This window comes from Strongylocentrotus purpuratus, unplaced genomic scaffold (assembly GCF_000002235.5).
Source record: "Strongylocentrotus purpuratus isolate Spur 01 unplaced genomic scaffold, Spur_5.0 spur5_contig_840, whole genome shotgun sequence".
NCBI lineage: Eukaryota > Metazoa > Echinodermata > Echinoidea > Camarodonta > Strongylocentrotidae > Strongylocentrotus > Strongylocentrotus purpuratus.
In genome coordinates, this window is record NW_022145547.1 from 1,250,826 (window position 1) to 1,273,157 (window position 22,332).

Genomic DNA, 22,332 nt, shown 5'->3' on the forward strand with positions numbered 1-22,332 from the left:
ACATGTGTTTCAATTGGATGTTGGTGAACATGTTCTTACAACGGTTTTGTGAAGCGCTGCCCTCGATACTAAGTTGGCAAATGAAGCCTTACCTCACAATGTGTGTACTTGCCATCCACTATAGTACTACCAGACAAGCCATCCTGCCCAGCTGCATTGATAGCCATCTTGTGACATTTCATGAGACTCTGTGTGGTCAGCTTGATGATGTCATACGTCTTGTTCAGCTCCTGGGGTAAACTCTGCCAAATACACACCACACCAAAGTAGGGTAATAATAACAATGATATTCTGGATCTATATAGCACTTTGTTTAGCTCCTGAGGTAAACTCTGCCAAATACACACCACATTAAAGTAGAGTAATAATAACAATGATATTCTGGATCTATATAGCCCTTTGTTTAGCTCCTGAGGTAAACTCTGCCAAATACACACCACACCAAAAAGGGTAATAATAACAATGATATTCTGGATCTATATAGCCCTTTGTTTAGCTCCTGAGGTAAACTCTGCCAAATACACATCACACCAAAAAGGGTAATAATAACAATGATATTCTGGATCTATGCTACATCTTATACATCTATGGTGTCTATAAGCTTAAAACAAAGCACTTCTGATACACTTTGTCCATGTGGGGACATCTGTCTCATTTTATCACTCTTTCAAAATTTTACAGAAAAAGGATAAATTTAATTGACAAATATTCTGAATCTATATAGCACCTTATACATCTATGGTGTCTCCAAGTGCTTTCCAGATGCATTATTACCCTAGTCACCAGATTCAGGCTTGTCCATATACAATATACATATACAATATACATATACAATATACATGTACACATATGCAACTTTTCCACTCCAAAAGGAGCATTCCAACAAGGTGCCTGTTTACAGACACTCTTATGCTAAACAAACAACATTGCCTTTTGCATCCTACCAGAAACACATTTAATTGAGAGAAGCAATGCAAATAATATGTTTTCCTTAATGACATAAGAGCCAAGTTGATAGAATAAGATAAGGCTTCAAGAGCTTACAGTTCACTGCTTCTTATAAAATGAAAAATAAAACAAATAAATTACATACATGTATCAAAGGATACAGTATCATCAAGAGTACTTTGTACAAACAATGATTATACATTAAGAACTGATCCAAATGGCATACCTTATCAGTCTTGCTGTAGCTCTGTTTGGTGATACCCTTGGCTATCTGGTGAATCTGTCTCAGGGCTGGTACTACGAACTGACACTGTTAAGTAGAGGACACAAAAGTGTTGAGCTTAAAACAAAGGCACTTCTAGATTCCGTAAGAAATCACAATGATTTAAAACAAATTTAAGATTTCTCTTAAAAGGAAATGAAAATGTTGAGCTTAAAACAAAGGCTCTTCTGATACACTTCGTCCATAAAGGACATCAGTCTCATTTTATCAATCATTCATCACTTCATGAAAAAGGATGAATGTAATTGACAAATGATTTACTTCTCCAGTTTTAAGAAATTTAGAGGACAATACTGCAGCTTAATGCACCTTAAGGCATACTGAAAACATGATATTAAGATGGTATAAATATATGTTGTCATTATCATAAACCATCTTTCTATGGACAAGACAGACACCATTAAGTACTTTTCATCCAATACAGATGGTATCTTTTTTATCAAAAAGAATTGCCAAAGGATTTCAGCACTTTCTGGAGCTTTCTTCTAAAAGTTTATGAAGACAAATTTCTAACAAATGAAAAACATTCTTACTCTCTTAATGTCCTTCACATGATTTGGGACATATCTATTCTTGATCTGATCTTCTATAGCCAGAGAGTGACTAACGATGAATAGATGTTCAACAACAACTACAAATTTCTAAAATGATATCGCTAGTGACATTCGTTTGTCTCGCAATGTACGGTCAACAAGGGATCTAAAAGATCACGACGTTTCGTGTGCCGTTGCTACACTTCGTCAGGTGATAAAATATATTGTAAGCATATTTGTTATCACCTGACGAAGTGTAGCAGCGGCATACGAAACGTTGTGATTTTTTAGATCCCTTTTTGACCATAAATTGCGAGACAAACGAATGTCACTAGCGATATCATTTTCGATACTATATCCGCAATGAGTAATATATTTAGCAACTACAAATTTGTTTTCATTAAACTACAACAAAATTAATGTTCTTACCCTCTTGATATCTTCCACACACTTTGCAACGTATTTGTTCTTGATTTGCATTCCAACAGCTAGAGAGTCACTCAGGATAAAGAGGTGTTCCTCTAAGGCATGTTCCATGTGGTTCTTAGGAATGGCTGGTAAGTGGGCCAGGTCCCAGAGCAGTTCCAGGACCTTGCAGGTGGTTTTAGGACTCCTGGCATCTCGACCTATCCTACCGATCAGGCTCAAGAGCTTCTCCTGCACACGCTCGTTTTCATTCTGCCATGCCTGAGGGTGTAAATGGACAAATCTTCTTTCTTAAATCTAATCCATACTAGTTCATACCTGTGTGAGGATCTTACTTCAAAAGGTTGGATAAGGAACTTTAGAATAAACTTCCAAAAATCAAGAAATACTAATTCTTATATTAATTCTATGTAAACATTTTTCTCATATGCGTATGTTCACACTATGCTATGTTTTTACTCTCACTCATTTCCCTAATTCTAATAATAGTGAAAAAAAGCTGAGAACCATGGTGTATTACATCCTAACCAATGTACTGTTATTGTTATCATTGTCGTTAATACAAGTTACAAAATGAATGGAGAAATATGCAATTATTTGGATCATCTTGACAATCGACAACTCAACAACTCATCAACTTTCAGCAACAGCTACAGAGCAGGGCATGTGTAAATGCAGTCTACATGCTGGATCGATTAAACCATGCACTATTTTTTTCAGTGTAGTCTATGGCTCAGATCATGAAGATACTGCACTGAAAGTGACAATGGTTTAGTCTGCAAACCAGTACATCCCACTAGATAGCGATAGTTTCGAAATTTCCTTTGATATCACTGACCTTTTGAATGAGATGGAAGAGGTGTTCCAGCTGCTCGCCACTGAACTTGACCGCTGCAGCTGCCATGATGGAATGGATGTTGTCCACTACGGTCAGTGGTTGGTCGTTCTAGATACATTCAAACACACACAGAGTATGAGCGTAAAAATTATACACATAGGATAAAGATGTACTGATGGCATCTCAGTATAGGTTGTACCTACAATCATGGTATGAACTGTAGTTAAAATCTTTCAACATGGACTCTCACAATAAATCATTAAATGCCATCTACTGAAATTGATGACATCAGCTTGGAGTCTATAGCAAAGTGTAGTATATAAAATTGAATTTTATCCAACTGCTAACAAGATATCCATGAAAATTTGCCTCACATTTTCATGCTTATTCTGTTCAATCGAATTTCGAATGAAAAACACAATAACTCTGTTGACCTTTTTAAGCATTACGATTTTTCTATTTGGTAAAAGATACAGAATCTATGAAACTGTGAAAATGAGGAAGTGTTTGCAGACCTCTGCATCAAGATTTACATAACCTCAAGATCATTATCATAATTAAACAGCATTGCCAATTTGATAATGATGTACTGACCTGCATCTTCCATATCTTGGTGAGATCTTCAATGGAGAGTTTTGGTCCTAGAAACTCAACGATGCCTTTCAGCTTGTCAGCATACTGGGACTGGTCTATATTACCTGTAAGAAATACAGACAAGATTGGTTTGAATGGACTAATCAGCATTGTGACATGGTCATGAAAGTAGCTCAACTGTTCATCTTTAGTCTAAAAATGACAGAGGAAGCATCCCTAAATGTTTGAAAATTAGGATCACATTATTGTACGATGAATATCAATGTTTATTTTCGCTAGAATAATAAGTATTCTATTCATACCATGGTACAAATAATCTCTGATATTATATCATTCTGACTGAAGAGTATATTCAAAGGAGTTCCATATCAATGATATCGCTCATATAACCTTGTTTCCCAATCATTGTTTGAACCAATCTCTTAACATGTAATTTTCTGAGAATGTTTGTGAGAACATGCTACATTAAATAATAATAATAATAATAATAAAATTTTATATAGCGCATAACACATAACAAAGTATGTCCCTATGTGCTTAGAAAGAAAAGCAAAGAGAAATATACGGTACCAAGTTCCTCTTAATTGTTTACAACAATTGAAATAAATATGTTTTCAGGGTGGACTTAAACTTATTTTTGTGTCTATTGACTACTTCAAGCGATTCAAATGGTACATTTCGTAAAAGAAATGAAGATAGCTACGTCATTGTTGATGTGGTGTGCAATTTTATATACAGGTATCCCACCTTCGAGTGCTACTGATAGAACTTTATTCTCCACCAACCAGTCCAAGATGACCTCTTCCTCAATAGCATTCCGATTCCTGCTGGATATACTTGTATCCTCGATCATCTTGGTAATCTTTGGAATGGACAGGTAAACAAAGGTTAGCAGGGGGTGTTTCACAAAGATGCTAAGTTGAACTTATCTCTAAGTTGGACTTAACAATTATGGAAAGCTGTTCGCATGTATGAAAATATTTTGTAAAAGTTATTTTAAAAGACATGTAATGTTGATTCATATCATTCATATCTTCTATTATCAAGAAGATTTCATGTTCTTGATGTGGAATTTATAACAAATCTAAAATACTTGAATTTTTCGCTTTTGAATATATTTTATTTTAAGGCTACAAATGGCTCTCCATAATGATAAAGTCCAACTTAGAGTTAAGTTTGACTTAGGATCTTTGTGAAAGACCCCCCAGATAAAATAAACATTATCAATTCAACTTGGTCATACATTTTTTTATCTTTAACAGTGCATTGAAGAAAGAAAAAAAAAAGTACACAAAGAAATTGAAATTGAGTCTTCCATAAATTTCTTGTTATATGATGACATACTTCTAAAATAAGGTAATAAATTAGTTTTTATAATAATTTTGAAAATCCTTATTAAGAATCAGTTTCTCTGTATCCCCTTCTGAGGTGAATCAATCAATCAGGAGTTTTTCTTTTCTTTTCTTCAGACAAATGTTCATCAGATTATTTATAATGTTAATACTATTTGAATGTTAATGTGGATAGATGCTGCTTATAAGTATCGGTTTGCATGGTGATTTATACAGTAGGCTTGCGGTTGCACAATGTAAGAGGGGGAAGATTGGGGAGTCCAGAGAATGAGTGAATAGTAATCTTTCTTGAGTTTATAGTTCTAAAGAAAACTATAATAGCACCGGTAGGAGAGGATGAGTGGTTGAGGTCCTATCGGCGCTATAGTTCTCTTTATAACTATAAACTCAAGAAAGGTTACCAACAGTTCATTTCAGGACTCCCTAATCCTCCCCTCTCACATAGTGCAACTGCAGGCCTACTGTATAAATGTGGATAGTGTTACAGAAACATTTAATCTCTTGGATACAGAACAAAATACACCTTTGATCTGTTTAAAGAATGCAAAGCAACATACCTCCTTGAGACTGTTCATCTTAGCATTGAAGTGAGGAGAGTTGAGCATACGCAGAGCCACGCTTAGTCTCAGGTCATCGACCTTCTTAACATCGTCTACCCAGAAGTGAAGGCAAAGACACTTCATGGTAGTCAGCAACTCAGAGATACTCCCGGTTTTCTGTCACGGAAGGATAGTAAGCATCATACAAGTTAGGATACAGCGAATAACAGTTTGAAGGCTATACAAAGTGTTGATACGATCATACATTTTGTAAAAAAATGTATAGTTTTGTTTGTTGGTATGACGCATGCTCCAGTGCCAACTGCTCTGGGTCATTTTTCTAAACTACTGTAACCAAATTACTTTATTAAAACCATAGACCAAGTGTTATACCCAACTAACCCTAAACCTAGCCCTAGACCTATCCTAAAATCCAATTGCAAACCTACTCCAAATCCTACAGATTAGTGGAGCAATGATTGGACCACAGTATATTCTTTCTTTCTCCACATATCTACTTTAAGACAACATCAATAACAACATTTCTCCAATAAGCTACGAAAGCTCACTGGAAACCTGTCCATACGCACAATTTTGATTCATTTAGTCATCTGGGCAATTTTCATATTTCAGCGATTTCAATGGTTGGGATGGTACTAATAATATACAACATTTGTTATGCGTCTTCGATCTAGTAAACTATTCTGAGGCGCAGAGGGATCCTGATTATTATGGTACTGACCTTTCTCTTGAGTTCATGTTCCTTGAGGTCCTGGACATACTTGAGGACCTGTTTCTCAACCTGACTCATGAAGGGGGCAAACTTGAGAGGGTTCAGGTACTCTCCACAGTAACCCAGCGGCTGCATCAATGTAGATAGAGTCTAGAGGAGAGAAAGAGAAAATGGGGAAAATTGACATGTGTAAGTGTTCAGGGAACATTACGAGGAGGCGTAATGGTTCATTAAAATGTAATAATCTAGAGGCTTCTTATTTTTCAAGTGTATATTTTTTGTTGTTGTTCTTTTCTTGTTGAAATGTAATTTGTTACGAATGTACAATCTGATGCTTTGTTCAATGTTCAAGGATAAAATGAGTTTGAATTGAATTGAATTGAATTAGCAGAGCAAACGTCTTGTAATTGGGAGATTCTGGGCTTGAACAGGATAAGGGTCATTCGGTTAAGCATAAGTTCTCATTTACAAAGCCCTTAGGATAATACTTGAAGGTCCACTAGTGGATGATTATATACTTGCAGGGAAATGATAGAAATTGTCATAAAACAGCCATACAACTCAAGGAGAGTGAAAAATAACAAGTTAAAGATATATTAGCAATGTAGGTATAGAAGATGATGAGAAGCATATCAGAATGAGAAAGAGAAAGAAAGAGAGACAAAGGGAGAAAAAGTTATAGAGAGAGAGAGAGAGAGAGGGGGGAGTGGTATGACAAGAAGGATGTATGAGATAAGAGAAGGAGAGTAAATGGGAAAGAGTGAGAAAGAGGGATAAAAAGAGGAAGAGAGAGAGAGAGAGAGAGGGGGAGGGGGGGAGTAGTCTAAAAAGAAAAGGAGGTATGGAGAGATTTAATACAAAAATAGTGAGAAAGGAAGAAAGGGGAAGAAGGGAAAAGAGGGGAAACACAAGAACAAAAATTGAAAAACCGGTTTAATAAGGACAAGCACAGTCAAAAGAATCGAAATGGGAGAAGAGGCTTCATGCCTTAACATCCTATCACAAATGATCTGTTTATCATACACATATAATAACATCTTCAATGCTCTATTTTGATGCAAGGGAGTTTAAAGAGAGTATAAATCTTACCGGAGGATCCACGTCATCTAACGATTCCAGTACTCTGTCTCGAATCTGATCCATACCTCCATGGTAAGCAAACTAGGATTATAAAAAACAAAGAAGAAGAAAAAGTGAGAATATTTCATATAACAGGGAAGTGTAAAATGAATGCACCACTCTAGCACTAAGTCGATAACAAAACAAGGAAAAGAGTCTATAATTTTAAAAAAACAGCTCAGTGACTCAGTCTGTTTTGATTCATACAACATTGCAGAACTAAATGTTTCACTCTAATGCAAGTTAACATTTAATAATTCTTTAATCTTAAGTATGTTGAATATTAATTTAAATTATTTGTATGCGCCTTGAGCATCTCTAGAGATGGATATATTGCGCTTTATAAATATTGTTATTATTATTATTATTATTCAACTCTATTCAAACTAAAATAAGTGATAAATGGATTATGCAATAAACTCATAATATTGAATTCTTTAGTGGACTAAAAGCCATAATTCAGACCACATCACAAAGAAACCCATCAAGACTTACAGCATTGATCAGATTGACGAGCCATCCACAGGGGTCCTTGTACGTCTCGAAGGGCGGGCTTACGGCGAATGTGCTGTTCACACCAAACTTCTCTTCCCAGAATATATGGTCCCATTTCTTGGCCCTGTTCTTATAATGGAACTCTGTCTCTGGGTTTAAGGCCTGAAGGGATAGAGGCAAGCAACAGTATAAGTACCTTTCTTTACAATACCAGAAATTGAACTTGGATACATTTTTGTCGAATTCTCTGTTGATGGTTCTATATAGCATTGGTACAATTTCTCAAGAGCCTAATTTTCGCATGCAGTTCATGCAGTACCCTTACCTATTTTTAAACTCAATAATATTATGCATCTGGATTAGCAGCTATCATTTATTAGTTTGTCATAGAAATTGACAATTTTTAGTATTAAGAAATAGTTTCCCTCCATGCAACTTTTTTTCTTCATATTCAATACATTTGATTACAAAGGTTATCAAGTGCTTCTAATATGAAGAAGAACAGCTGTAAAATGTCAACAACTTACGCCTAAGAAATATATTATCAAGGGCTCTTATGAATCAAATCCTTTTGAGCACAACAAGACCAGGATATCCATCCACTTATCTCATTTCCAATCAACACTTAAGTAACCAAGAAATACAACACATACCATGCCAAGGACCTCAAGAAGCTCTATGGGTACAGGTTTATATTTGAGTCTGACAGCCACTAGCTCAATGAAAAGCTGTAGCATGTTATAGATGCCTTCATGGATCTCAGCGCCCCATCGATGAACTGCCTTGGAAGTCATGAGCTTACGGAAAGCTTCAGGCATGCATCGGTTCACAAAACGCACGCAGTTCTCATCATTCTCCAGCAAACCTGGATAGAGAAAGTTTAAAAGTAATATTGTTAAACCAAGTGGAAATGGCTTGAGCTATATCTATCATGCTTTATAAAATAAGACATGGGTATGAACAGTTTCTCAACTTTTGTTGTTGTTATACAAAGCATTTGTCAAACATAAAGAATGATTGGAAATGCTGGCTTCTGTTCATACGTGCAACATGGCCATTTCAAACTTGCACTCCTACAACCATCTTGTAATCATAGTTTTGGAACTGGGATGTCCCATTTACATGTACGAAGCCAAAGTCAGTGCTGTTTTATCGGGCAAGACATGATTTCTCCATTTTTCAATCCCTTTCATATGGTACTGCTTGGTGCAGTCAGACATGTACCAAAACTGTGGGAGGAAAAACAATCAAGGCCATATTCAGATGTTCTTTATAAACACTTTTTCTCAAAGGGAACACTGTTCAGAGAAATCTATGACACTGGTCTTTAACTTTGTAGACATTAATCTTCAGAAAAATTGCTTTCTACTGCATCCTACATTCACTCCTTTTGGATTTAACAAAGCAGCATTTGTTTGTGTTGCTTTCAGACAAAAAGGGGGAAAATCTTCTTGTTCTTACAGTGACTAATTAGTATCAGTGTTTGTAATCTGTAAATTAAAGAAAGACAGACCTGCTGTTGGTTAAAGAAAGCCTGATTTCTTTAAGACAGGCTTCCTTCATTCTTGCTGTGTTGTTATTCATATATATGACAGACTAGGCCATGTTTTATTACACATTTCTCAATCAGGAAATGTGTAATGTGCCGGTCATGTGATATCAATGTTTACAGCATGAACCAAGCAATCTAATTACATACATGTAGAAACTTTATGTGATACCAACATCATATTTATAGATGATTAGTATGGGGTATTTTCAAAGTCTGGCCTTCAAAAATGTGAAACAGAAGGTAAAGGAATAAACTTGAACCTTAAGTTTCATTTTTAATAGCTCCTGAACTACAAAATTTACTAAAATAACCATGTTTTTAAAAGCCTCATTAAAAAGTGCATCAATGTTATTGGTTCACAACAGTAAATATTTCCTCATAGAAGGTATGTTTATTATGGTGCAAGTGTTTGAAGATTATACATCCTTCCAGCTTCCATGTTAATAACTCAAATAAAATAGTACACCAATCAATAATCACCTTCACTGGCTAATCTGGTGGCAGCGACCAAACATTTCCCCAGCGATTCCTCTTTCTTGTAAGGTATTGACCACTGGTCAGTGAAAACTCTGCCCTCCAGCTCGTAAAGATTTCCTTGAGGGAACTCCTTGGAAACTTCCACACTCTCCTCCTCTCTTGCTTCCACGCTGCTGGAGCTAGGATCTTCATCCTGCAAGATAGATGGTGTACAAATTAGCAATATAGAGGTGTCGTGGTCGAGTGGAAATGTCACCGGACTGTTGATCACAAGGTCGTTTGGCAAGACATTGATCTACATTTGCCACACTCAACCCGGGTGATGGGTAAATGGGTACCTGGCAGGAATTAATTCCTTGAGCGCCGTAATGGCAGCTGTGCAAAAGCCAGGGTAATAATCGGGAGCGCCAGGAGTGTCAAGTCTGACAGACATGAGCGCTATTACAAGAACCCACTATTATTATTATTATTATTACATGTGTAGTCACAGAGGCGTAGCAAGAGTCCAACCATCATCATCATCATCACCTTAATCATCATCATCAATTCAACTCATCATAATCATCATCATCATCGTCATCATCATCATCATCATCTTCATCATTACCACCGTACCCACCGCCCCAACACCACCACCACAATCATCAGCACCATCACCATCATCGCCACAATCATCATCACCACCGCCACCACCACCACCACCAACACCACCATCATCACCACCACCACCATCATAACCATCTTTACGATCACCTGTGCCTGGGAACCAAAAAGTAAACTGAATCAATAAACCCTCAGGTCTCTCCTTCTGGTATAACTGATTGGGATGTGCAGATGAGGTGATGAACCAATACACCAGGGTTTCCCCCTACTCTTAAATATGACTAGTGCAGTTTGTTTGTTTGTTTGTTTTTATTTCCGTATAAAATCATCACAACATACAAATACATACATAAATGAGATATACGGCGGATAGCCCATTTCAGGCGTATTAACAAAATACGCCTGTTCTTCCATGGGGTCCGGAAACAGTGGGTTCTTAACATGCAAAGGTGGTTACTCTCCTCTACACGGTTACTCCATTTAACATCCTATCCAAGGGCATATTTTCTACTCTAACCTAGCTTGCATCAGTGGAACAGCAGAGGGGCACATTAACATACAACACAGACTTCAGTCACCTGCCTGGGTTGGACTTAAACTGACAGGCAAATGCTTTAAAGGTGAAATTCAAAGAAGATCACAAATGTGCCAACTAATGTATCACTAGAAACTGGTAAGCTAACAGATGGCCATCGTACAAGTTTTAGGTCAACTACATATCGGGTGATTTATAAAAATACAAATACAACCACCTCCATAGCAGCTGGGATATACGAGAGATTCGCCGGAAAAATAATGATGTTTTGATGACGTCACTATATGGACCAACACTATCCTAGCCTATAATCTAGGCGGAGTGCCGAGCTTTTTTCTTTGCTGCTAGACTAACCTTAAGCAGAACGTCTGATACGGCGAGACTAGGAACCGTGAGCCGCGAAGCAGCTCACCACCTATAATCACTGGTCTAGCTAATCAATATTCATATATATTCAAAATGGCGGATCTATGAATCATTCAACAGCCCTACCAAATAAGGTACACCTATGTTACGTTCGACCAATCAGATATAAGAAACCGCAACGAAAAAAGATTGCGCTCGTCCATTACTAAATAGGGGTAATAAAAAGGAAGAAGGGGAGATGAAACAAAAAAAATCTTTAAAATGATCATTTTACTACTGTGAAATATCAAAAAATTGTAGTTTTATGTGAACAATAAAACATATATCTTTGTATGGTAAAACAATTATCGTATCAAATTTACAATGACAAATTAGTGGTTCCCCCTTGCTTTGAATGGACCACTAAATAGTCTCCTCACAACGGCAACGACTCGAGTCATCATGATCATAGAATCCGTGGTCGCGTAGAAAATCACAGCACAAGGGGATTGCTTGGTATATTGCACTCTTTCCAAAACCAGTAGGTAATGCAACAAAAATATCCCTGCCGGCTTCAATAACGCTACGAATAGCGGATTCCTGCAGTTCTCTGAATTTTCCATTAGGAATGCCTAGTTTGTTGGCCGCATATGATAAACTTTCTCGCAGAAGATCGTCGTCGCATGAACTACCCGCCATCTTGGATGAAGAAAATGACGTAATGTCACGTGATTTATAATATGCATATGCATAGACTCTTCTCCATACGTGTTTCTGATTGGTTGAGTTCATTTCGTATTCATGAGGTTTTTTCGTACGAAAAACTGCCACGGATTCATGGTCGATAATAAAAAAAACAACGACTAAAGCTAGACCAGTGATTATAGGCGGTGAGCCGCTTCGCGACTCACGGTTCGTAGTCTCGCCGTATCAGACGTTCTGCTTAGGGTTAGTCTAGCAGCAAAGAAAAAAGATCGGCACTCCGCCTAGATTATAGGCTAACACTATCCAAGCAGACGACATCCCATAGAGAATGAACATAATTGCAAAGCTATTATTTCCCAAATTATAATGAGTGTATATAAATGTAATGGCATGTCAAACCATTCAAAAGAGGATATGACCCGATTCTGACAACTAAAATCTTTTGCTTGTAAATACACAGGATAGGGATTAATTAACAATCAAAGAAACCAGACTTTCAAATTGAAAACCCCCCGGAATGATATTAAGGACGGCATTTGTTCCCTCTTGAAATGCCGAACATACCCCGATGTGTGCAGCTGAATATACAATGACGTCTTATTTTGTTTACAAGCGACAGATTCCTTTATTTTTGTATCGCTGCATTTTTCATCAAAATAAAACCATGCGTGCGTAACGGTAGTGAAGTAAGAGAAAGAACTCAAGAGAAGATGAAAACACAGGCACTGAAAATGTGTGAGATGTCATGGGACATCGTCTGCTTGTGCAAGTCATGTCCATACTGTGATCTCACACATCTCAGCAGCATTTGGAGAGAGCTCTTCCGGTGCTATGCCGGGGCTGTATTTAAGCATTTTGTAATTTATAATAATCGTTACTTCGAATGTTTCCAAGCATTGAATTTTGATAACCTTGTCGAATCAAAGTTTCAACTTTGCAATAATGACAATAAAGTTAGTTTTTAAAATCAATGAATATCTACTTTAATTACTGAGCCACCTCGATAAGCCTTTACTCATCAATTTCTTGTCATGGAGGGGAAATTAGCGTCGGAGAAGGGGGGTGGAGGGCACACCAGTCTAACTCTGAAAATGATATGCTATCTTATACGGAGGCCTCTGATTAGAGGAAGGGTGTGGAAGCCTGTCCTATTTCCTTTTGTACTTATCCCTTTCCCATTTCTCTCTTTTTATCCTGGACTTCTCCTTGTTTATGTGTCAGTTGATGGGAGAGGGGCAGCATTTTGATTGGAGAGGGGCAGCATGTTGATGGGGGAGGGGCAGCATGTGCAGTCCAACTTACAGATTGAGAGATTGGAGATTAAGATCTGGTGATGATGGAAAATAATTTGTGAGCTTTCATTCTTTTCTTATACTCATTCTTATACTGAAGGATATTATGGTACATGTTGCAATGCCTTATGAAAAGGGTTGCCTAGAAATGCCCTTCTACTTTTTTGTAATATGCCCAGAGATAGTTTACACATCTTGGATGGTAGTCTGGAAGCTCACATAAGTTTTCTCTACTGTAGTTAATTACTTAATTGAGCACTAAAAGTCCTCCAAATTGGCATTCACTCACTTCAGTCAGTTGGTGCTCCATAATCAATATTCTTCAAAATATGTCTTAAATAAAAATTACAAGTATCCTACTATCCTTCCTTGTTCATTTAGATATATAGCAATTAAAAGTGACAGATTTTGTGAACTAACTTCTGATGCTTGGAACCTACTCAATACTAGGATGCATTCAACAACAACTAAAACAATCATAAACCAAGTGTAGTTTTTACAAGGACAATACACATCTGACTCGTGTCTGACTTTTTTTCCTGAAAAGTTTCATGCCAAATTTGTAGTTACAGTAAAAGAGTATGTTTATTTACACTATTATAGCAGCAAGACTGGAAAACTTTCAAATACAAAACTGTCAAATACAAAACCTTTAAATATAGATTTATCTTTCCTTATTTCCCAAAACTCTCAACAAGTTCTTTTACAGTGTACTCACCCATCTTGACTTGGATTTTAATGAAGTGTAAAAAGACTTACAGTGAGTTAAATGCAAACTCAGCATGTTCAGCATTGGAAATTTAAAAGAAATTCTTCATTTGATTTTTGTTTCTGCACCCCTTTCTTTGAATTTAGTCATTGGGGGCAGCCCTAGCCTAGGCCAAATTCATAGATTTCATATTTCAGTCAATGTATCTTTTGATGGGGTGACCTACATGGGCAATTCCACGGTAACGGAATTACATTTCAGAGAAATTTGGGCTCTATTTTGATATACTGTAGACAGGGGGTTAGACCTAGGTGATTATTTATCTTTTTATTCTTTCTGTATTATGCACCTGGTAGCAAATCACATTTAAAAAAATTATTTTTCAACATTCGGAACACCCCAGGACCAAAAGTGTGTCGGTAACGGAATTACGGCAGAAAAATCAGGTTATTTTTTACACTAACTTTGAAAAGATTTCGTCTGAAATCTGCAGCCAATTAGGGGTGAAATAATGCTAATAAAGGGAGCTTATATTGTTGACTGTCCCATGGCAAGATTTTTTTTGGTGAAGTTGTCATGGTTTATCTATGCCGAATGGTTTTATGAAAGAAGGTAGCGGTAACGGAATTACATTAATGGTAACGGAATTACGTCTTCTGAAATAAGCTTGAAAAAAGGTAATTTTGTAAACATTATTTAGGCTTAAATTGTTGTTTAATTGTTTCAGGGGTTGCAATAATTGATTTAAACTACAAAGCAATTCATATGTGCACTTCATTTCTAAAAACTGTTGAAAAACGTGTCTTTTATATTGTTAAATAGCAAGTAAATATGACATTTCTGAGCAAATATTGGTGTGTAGTGATTAAATTTATGTCAATATGTGTTATCATATACTAGTTTACAACTAATTTTAATTTGGTTTAGTTTGCAAGTAGGAACATCACACAAAGTATGACAAACTACATATATTATTGCCCATTTGGCGGTAACGGAATTACACATATACAGATCACTTTTGTGACCATACATGACAAACTGGTTGTGAAGTCGCCAAGACCAATTTATAGAAACAGGTCAATAAACTCCACAGTATTCAATAGGAAACAAAGGATATTCAATTGTTTTATTGACTATTGTGAGGGCCTATTAAACTAGCAAATACCACATGCAATACATTATTTCAAAGCTTATTTTATGCAGGTTTGATCAAAATCGATTGAAAATTGCAACATTACAACCTGTTCGTCGTGGATGGTTACATTTAAGCATTCAAACAATTCCAAAACACTTAAGTGCTACTAATAATACTGCCTACACCCAACACAGGGATCTTGGTGTAAATTAAAAACAAAACACATGAATATTTATTTATAATGATTTCAGTCCATAAAGCCAACCACCAAAATCTAAACTAATTATATAAAGAGAGCTTAATATAGCTATCATTTTGTCAACAGCGTTTCAATAATATTTCACACCAGAATTTGTAAATCATTCCCCTATCTCATATTTCTGTCGAGCCAATTTTTCGACATTAATGGTAGAGCCTTAGAGGGAGCACTGGTTAGCATTCTTTTAAAATTAATTACAAACCTTGTCAGATGATTCCATACTGCAATTTCAATCCACAAAAGCTAGCACCCGATTCAAAACTAATTAATTAAGATAATGTCATCAACAGAGTTGCAATAAAATGTCAAACCTTGTAAATCATTACGCCAATTCACTAAATTGTTATCATTCTTTAATAGTTGGTTATTATTCTTTTAAAATTAATTACATACTTGATCAGTGTTCTTGAATTTGTTACAACATGTAACAAACTTGACCATTGTCATCATTCTTCATTCCAAACAGTTATATTTTCTCTGAGCGTTAGCAATCTAGTCAAAGGCGCCCTGCCACCCCCCTTTCCTTATGTTTAATACGTAGAGTATGGAAATTAACCGTCTGCAAGAGGGCTAGTCTGCTACGGTCGTAGCCATCTACATTTAACTTCTAATAAAATACATGTTTTTTGATAGATTAGACCTTCCCCTTCAACCTCCACCTTGTCATTTGTTAACGTATTTGCTCTGAGCGCTAGCGGACCTATACAGTAAGTTACCCTGACACCTTCCCTCAGTCCCATATGTTTTACGTGTTACGAGTCTGCAAAGTAACCGTCTGCAACGGGACTAGTCCGGTACCTGCCAAAGCCTTTTTACTTTTTATTAAATATTTTTCGCTAGATTAGACCTTGCTTTTTCAACCTCCACCTACATATAGTCATCGGCAAAGGTATTTTCTCTGTGTGCTAGCGGACTGATTCAAAGTCACCCCTCCCCCCCCCCCCTCCAATGGCCCCATCCATATAACGAAAGTGTCCGTCTGCAAGAAGACTAGTCCACTATGGTCTTTTATACATGTGTAGCCATCTAACTTTTAATGAATTATCCTTTTTTTGTTTTGGTAATTTACATGTATTGTAGACCTTGCTTTCCAACCTCCACCTAGCTGTTTTTTAGGGTGTTTTCGTGGGGTATTTTCTTTGAGTGCTAGCGGACATCGTCAAAGTCACCCTGCCCCCCCCCCCCTTTCCCTTTAAAAGTCCCATATGTATAATACGTAGAGTAGGGAAATTCACAGTCTGCAAGAGGGCTAGTGCGCTATGGTCTTAGCTTTATAACTTCTAATGAAATTTTTCTTTCTTTTTTCGATAGATTAGATGAGATCAGTGAAGAATAAAAATCAGAAAAGGCACTGTTTAAAATCGCAATAGGTGAAATAATATGAAGTATTTCCATGCTTAAATCAAAAGGTTTCATAAGAGATGTTGGTATTGCAAGTTCAGAGTGAATGAAAATAAACACATCTAAAATTCCCAGCCTAGTTTGTAGTCTTTATGCAAATTTGAAAAAAGTTTTTAAAAAATATTCATTGAATTTATCGAAGCCAGATCTTAGTCTTTAGTTAGACAGTTAATATAATAAGCCACTACTTCAAAACAAGGGGCAAAATCCATTAAAAATGTTGTAACACAGCATACATTATATGTACATGAGGCAGCAGGTCCATCTCTTGAAAAACGAACCACTCATTACTAATGCTGCTGCCCCTTGTAATTATGTTACCAATGTAATTCCGTTACCATGTAATTCCGTTACCAGTGTTTTGATAGGAAAATAAGTAGATACTTCTGAAATTAATGTTTAGGGCTGTTGGTAGGTAGATAAAGGAAGAGAATTTGCAACTTCAAAAAAAAAAAGTAAGAAATAACTTTGTGAGTAAAACTTCTTTCAAATTTTGGTAACGGAATTACGCCATTTTAAGGGTAAAATTGAAAAATCTCTCACACAAAAACTTTTTTCATTTTTTGAAAATAATTTGCAAATCTTGATTCCTATTTGTGATGTTGTTCAATTAGGAATAAATATAGAGGAATAAGTTTTAAATATATTGCTCCACTGAATTTTAAGAAATTAAATCATGATCATGTGATTGTGGCCCCCAAAATAGCCCCAACTTCAAATAAATTTTTCAGAAAAAACCGTAAAAGATATTTCCAAACGGTTTTCAGTTCCGTCACAAGTGATTTCTTGACCACATGGAAAATGTCAAATTATTGAAGTTGGATCAAATTAAGAATTTGGTGATTTTCCTCTTTCCCATACGGAATTGCCCACATACATGTAAGCTACTGTACAGTGTAGGTTCGCTGAGATTTTTAAAAATATTAGGAAATGTGATATTTGATCTATGATTTCTCATATTCTACACAAATACATTTAATCAATTATAACCAAATGGACGCAAATTGGTGCGACAGGAAAAAATTTAATATCGCAAAAGAATTCCAGAGACAAAATTCAATGTCAGATCAGAATACACTGCAACTCAAGAAAACGTCATTATAAGAAACGAGACCTCAATTCGCACACAGGAGTTTACAACGGATTCATCACTAAAAGCAATCAATCAAATATAAGATAATTGCATATTTGCAAAGTGAAATATCATACAAATCTCAAACAAAATTTCCAGACCCTTGGCGGTAATTTCATATTAATTCAGAACGGACGCAAAAGACTGTAAAATTTGGCAATATTTTGTCATAATTTTCAATAGGTAAGTGAAACTGAACACCCTGCTAAAAGAGTGAAGACTAACCATGCACAAGGCACAACTGATATACGGTAGAGTAACTTTAAAGGAGGGTGGAGAAGAAAAACAATGTTGTCAGATTTGGATAAATTTTGCATAATATAAAGAAGAAAGTCTTATACATGAAATAAAGTAAGTATGAAAGCCAAACATTGTTATCCAGCCAAAAAAATCTTCGTTTGAAATGACCGATTTGCAACTCTAAATTTTGTCCGCTGTGCAATTCTGTTTTCGACGTAATAGGGAAGACCCGCCGCTAAAAAGCCAGTTTATAGTTGCAGTCTGAGCATGAGAAGATACATGTCATTGCAGACCGAATTGTGAAATACATGGAGACAGAACACTGGATACATGCACATGAAAGTTATTATATGCACAAGCAGTGCACTCAATGACACAGGTGGAAGTATTCTTAGAAAAGGGCAAACAAAAGCTATCTGTGTAGCACCTCCATCGCTGCATAATATTATGATGGCATTGTGTCTTCCCTCTTACGTCACAGCCCTTAGGCCTTCACATTCTCAATTTGAGTCGCTCTTGGAGGCTTGTTTAAATGATTGTTTTTTAGTATCAGTGACAGTGGTGTTTTCAAATCATTAGGCCTAATTGAATCTTGTTTATGAAGTGTTAAACTGGCATAATTAATATTCTAAATTTGTTGAATTTCATTCAATCATTGATTGTAATGTTTTGCTTCCCCTCCTCTAAAAAAAACAACTGTGATGTCTGATTCTGAATTTCTGATGAATCAAATCAGAACATTATTTTTAGAAATTGACCTGGCTTGAAATAATTTGAGAAACCCTTTAACTTAAGATTACAACAACAACAACAACTAAAAATACCTCCACTGGTTCAACAGCTTCGTCATAGGAAGGAGGGGGCGGGTCGGGTGCGAGACGGTTTTGCGGTCCAAATGTCCGCCGGAGAGTTCCCGGTGGCGGTGCTTCCTTCGTTTCCTCCTCCACTGTTTCATAACTCAGACCCGGTTGTTCCTGCGTGAGAATCGCCACTGCCTCGTTCACGTCGTTCTGTGCAAGGCGGAGTGCTTTCTTGATATCTGTAAGGTCTCCAAAACCCATATTTATGAGCATTTGCACATTTTCTTCGCTAGGCTCCATTGTAACACTTCTAAGTTACAATCTCATCAACGGAATCTGTAATGTCGCTCGACTTTAAGACGAATAACAGTCTTAACCTATATTTGTGTGCCTTTTCATTATGATCAACTGTAGGTCGCCATCTTGAATGGGTTGGGTTCGATAAACTTTGGCGCGCTCGCGCATAACCTGCGAGCGCGCCGTGCGACTACGACATCATGTAGAAACAAGTGGAATCGCCTTTTCTGTGGCTGTGCATTTTCGTCTACTATGCTAGTACTCGTCGAAAGCACTATAAATCAGTAAAGTGGCACATTTTTTTTAATACAATTTTTTAACAAATGTAACCGACACTACATCATTTAGCATCTAAAACCTACCGATCAGAAAATGTTGTCGTCCTTTAAATTTCATCATCAAAGTTGTAGAGGAGAAGATGTCCTATAGCTCGCCAAGTTTATATCTTATAGCTGTGTAAATTATTGAAGAAGGAACCAGTAAACTACAAAAAGTAAAGCATTTTGAACGTTTTTTTTTCATAAAAATCTTCAAAAGAACCAAAAATTCCCTAAGAACATTGTGTCCATGGCCTCCCAACCAATATGTTATGCATAGCAGGTCAAAATACAAAACTATTATATGCACCGTAAAAATTATACTTTCTGTATTGGAAAAAAATGTATTTCTGATTGGATTAAATCTCAACTTTAAAACTTGTTTGATTAATTCGAGGGGGGGAATTTTCGAGAAAAAAAGGCTAAATAAACCTCGAAAATGGTGTAATTTTGACCGATGGATAGAACTTGTTAATGTTTTTTGTGGATGACCTGCGGTAGAGGCGGCGATCCCCCCCCCTTCCTACGGGGAACATTGCCCCCACATTTTTTCAAGTATCCCTTTTTACTTCAGATAAGTGCCCCTCTTTTCTTTCTAAAAAAATTGCCACTTTCCATGTCTGATAAATGCCCCTATTCAAATCTGGTAGGTACCCCTTTTTCCTTCGTAATAAAGCCCTTCCCCTTCTTATAAGTACCTTTTTTTTCTTTTGCAATAAAGTCCCTTTCCCTTTTTATTATGAATATTCTTTTTTTACCTCTGACAAAAATACTTTTTTTTTCTTTCTATGGCGCGTGCCCCTTTTCCTTTCTAACAATTGCCTATTTTTACTTATAATGAATGTCCCTTTTTTGGTATGGGAAATGCCCTTTTTGGTATGGGAAATGCCATATTTCACCTCGGTTAAATTCCCACTTAACTCGACACGAACCTCTTTTCTTTCATGATGTAATTTCCCCCTTGTTTACTTTTGTTAGGTGTCCCTTTTCCTTTCTATATAACTGCCCTTCGATAAATGACTTTTACCTGTTGTTAGTTGACCACTAGGTGTAATTAGTATACCGTACAGGCCCGTAACCAGAGTTTTCAATTGGGGGCTTCGTTTTTAAACGGCTAGGGGTCCAGGGGCAACGCCCCGGCGATAGTTAAGGGAGCAGAGCCCCCTGAAGCCCCTGGATTTTCATTCTTTTTAAGACCCAAAAAAGTTTTTTTTTTCAGGCAAGTTGGTTCCAAAATTTGTTGAAAGACTCAATTGTTTTCTGCCAATAAAAGCGCAAATAATTGTGAAATTCAGAAATACGCTCAGGTCTTTTTTGAAGAAAAAAACAAAGTGCAATTTTATGCGAATCGTTTCGCGCCTTAATATACAACTGTTGAAATAGGCATACTTTTCACAATCAGGCATATATTTATTTTTTCAATCAATTGGAAAGTTCAAACTACTCTCACTTCGAGGTCTGGGACCCATGTCCCACGTCAGCCTCATTCAAACATATAGGGCTTATAGTATAGATACAACTAACCTCTCCCCTTCTAAGCTTGCTCACATGTAGGCAACTATATCACAAGGTGCAGCCAGGTGCGGATCCAGGGGGCCAAGCGGGCCTTGCCCCCCCCCCCCCCCGCAAAAAGAAAGAGGGAGAGGGAGAGAGAAAAGAAGGGAAAGGGTTGAAAGAGGAGAGAAAGGGAAAGAAAGAAGAGGAAGAAGAAAAGAAAAGGGGGAAGAAGGAAATCGGGGGAACCGAAAGGACCTTGCCTCCCAGGCTGTTGCCCCCCCCCCCCCCCCTCTTCAACAAAATAAGAGAGAAGGAAGGAAAGGGAAAGAAAAAAGGAAATGATGAGATAAAGGGGAGGAAACAAAGAGGAAGAAGAAAAGAAAAGAAGGGAGATATTGAGTTGGAATTTTCCCGCTAACAAGTTGTGGATCGGGGGGGGGGCAAAAAGCCCTTATCTCTCTCAAGGGAGGTCAGTTGCAATTTTCCCCGCCAACAAGGTGTATATCGGCGGGAGCTAGGGCCCACTGGCGTACTGATGGAGGGGGGTTACAGTTGCCCCCCCCCCCCCCAAAAAAAAAAAAAAAAAAAATCAAATGTGGTATATTTATAATTCGATACCGGTGAATTACAAATGTTGCTGAAATAACATAACTTTCAAGATTTTTCCTCACTTTTTAGTAGATTATACTTTTGTATGCGTTTGTAGGAAAATGACAATTTCCTCATTTACAGCCGAGCAAGAAATATGCTTATATAGAGGCTTACATGTCAAGGCCCGCGGAACGGCGGGGCTCAAGGGCCTCGAGCCCCCACCGACACCCCCCCCCCCCTTCCCCCACTTTTTTGAAAAATGATATTAAAGAGAAATAGAATGTAAGAGAGAAAAAATAGTGACCTGCCAGTGTCACAAAATAATGAAGTATCGAAATATGCTAATCTGGCCGTCATGAATTGCCTCAAACCCTAAGCTTCCGGGGGCTCTACCCCCTGGATTCCACCTAAGGCCCTAAGGTAGGCCCCCTGGATGCTCATCTGAAGGTAATGTAATGCCTAAAACCCATGAGCTTTTGGGTGCTCCGCCCCCTGGACCCCACGCCAATACGTGTCCTACCAGTGTCACAAATAAGGTATTAAAAAATGCCCATCTGAACGTAATTAAATGCCTAAAACCCCTGA

General features: G+C 37.1%; 1 protein-coding gene across 1 annotated transcript in view; it reads right to left on the reverse strand.

The window, feature by feature from the left end:
• LOC105441437 (ubiquitin carboxyl-terminal hydrolase 24) overlaps positions 1 to 19,489 on the reverse strand; it is a 64,902-nt gene extending 45,413 nt beyond the window's left edge. The window contains exons 1-13 of the mRNA XM_030988643.1: positions 19,070 to 19,489; positions 9,893 to 10,082; positions 8,514 to 8,725; positions 7,861 to 8,022; positions 7,336 to 7,407; positions 6,256 to 6,396; positions 5,532 to 5,690; positions 4,370 to 4,484; positions 3,623 to 3,726; positions 3,029 to 3,136; positions 2,194 to 2,451; positions 1,175 to 1,258; positions 93 to 242 (exon numbers count right to left, since the gene is read on the reverse strand). Coding sequence (XP_030844503.1) covers positions 93 to 242; positions 1,175 to 1,258; positions 2,194 to 2,451; positions 3,029 to 3,136; positions 3,623 to 3,726; positions 4,370 to 4,484; positions 5,532 to 5,690; positions 6,256 to 6,396; positions 7,336 to 7,407; positions 7,861 to 8,022; positions 8,514 to 8,725; positions 9,893 to 10,082; positions 19,070 to 19,345 — 2,031 coding nt within the window. The 5' untranslated portion in view covers positions 19,346 to 19,489. The remainder of the gene's footprint in view (positions 1 to 92; positions 243 to 1,174; positions 1,259 to 2,193; positions 2,452 to 3,028; positions 3,137 to 3,622; positions 3,727 to 4,369; positions 4,485 to 5,531; positions 5,691 to 6,255; positions 6,397 to 7,335; positions 7,408 to 7,860; positions 8,023 to 8,513; positions 8,726 to 9,892; positions 10,083 to 19,069) is intronic.
• Between the last annotated feature and the right edge of the window lie 2,843 nt (positions 19,490 to 22,332).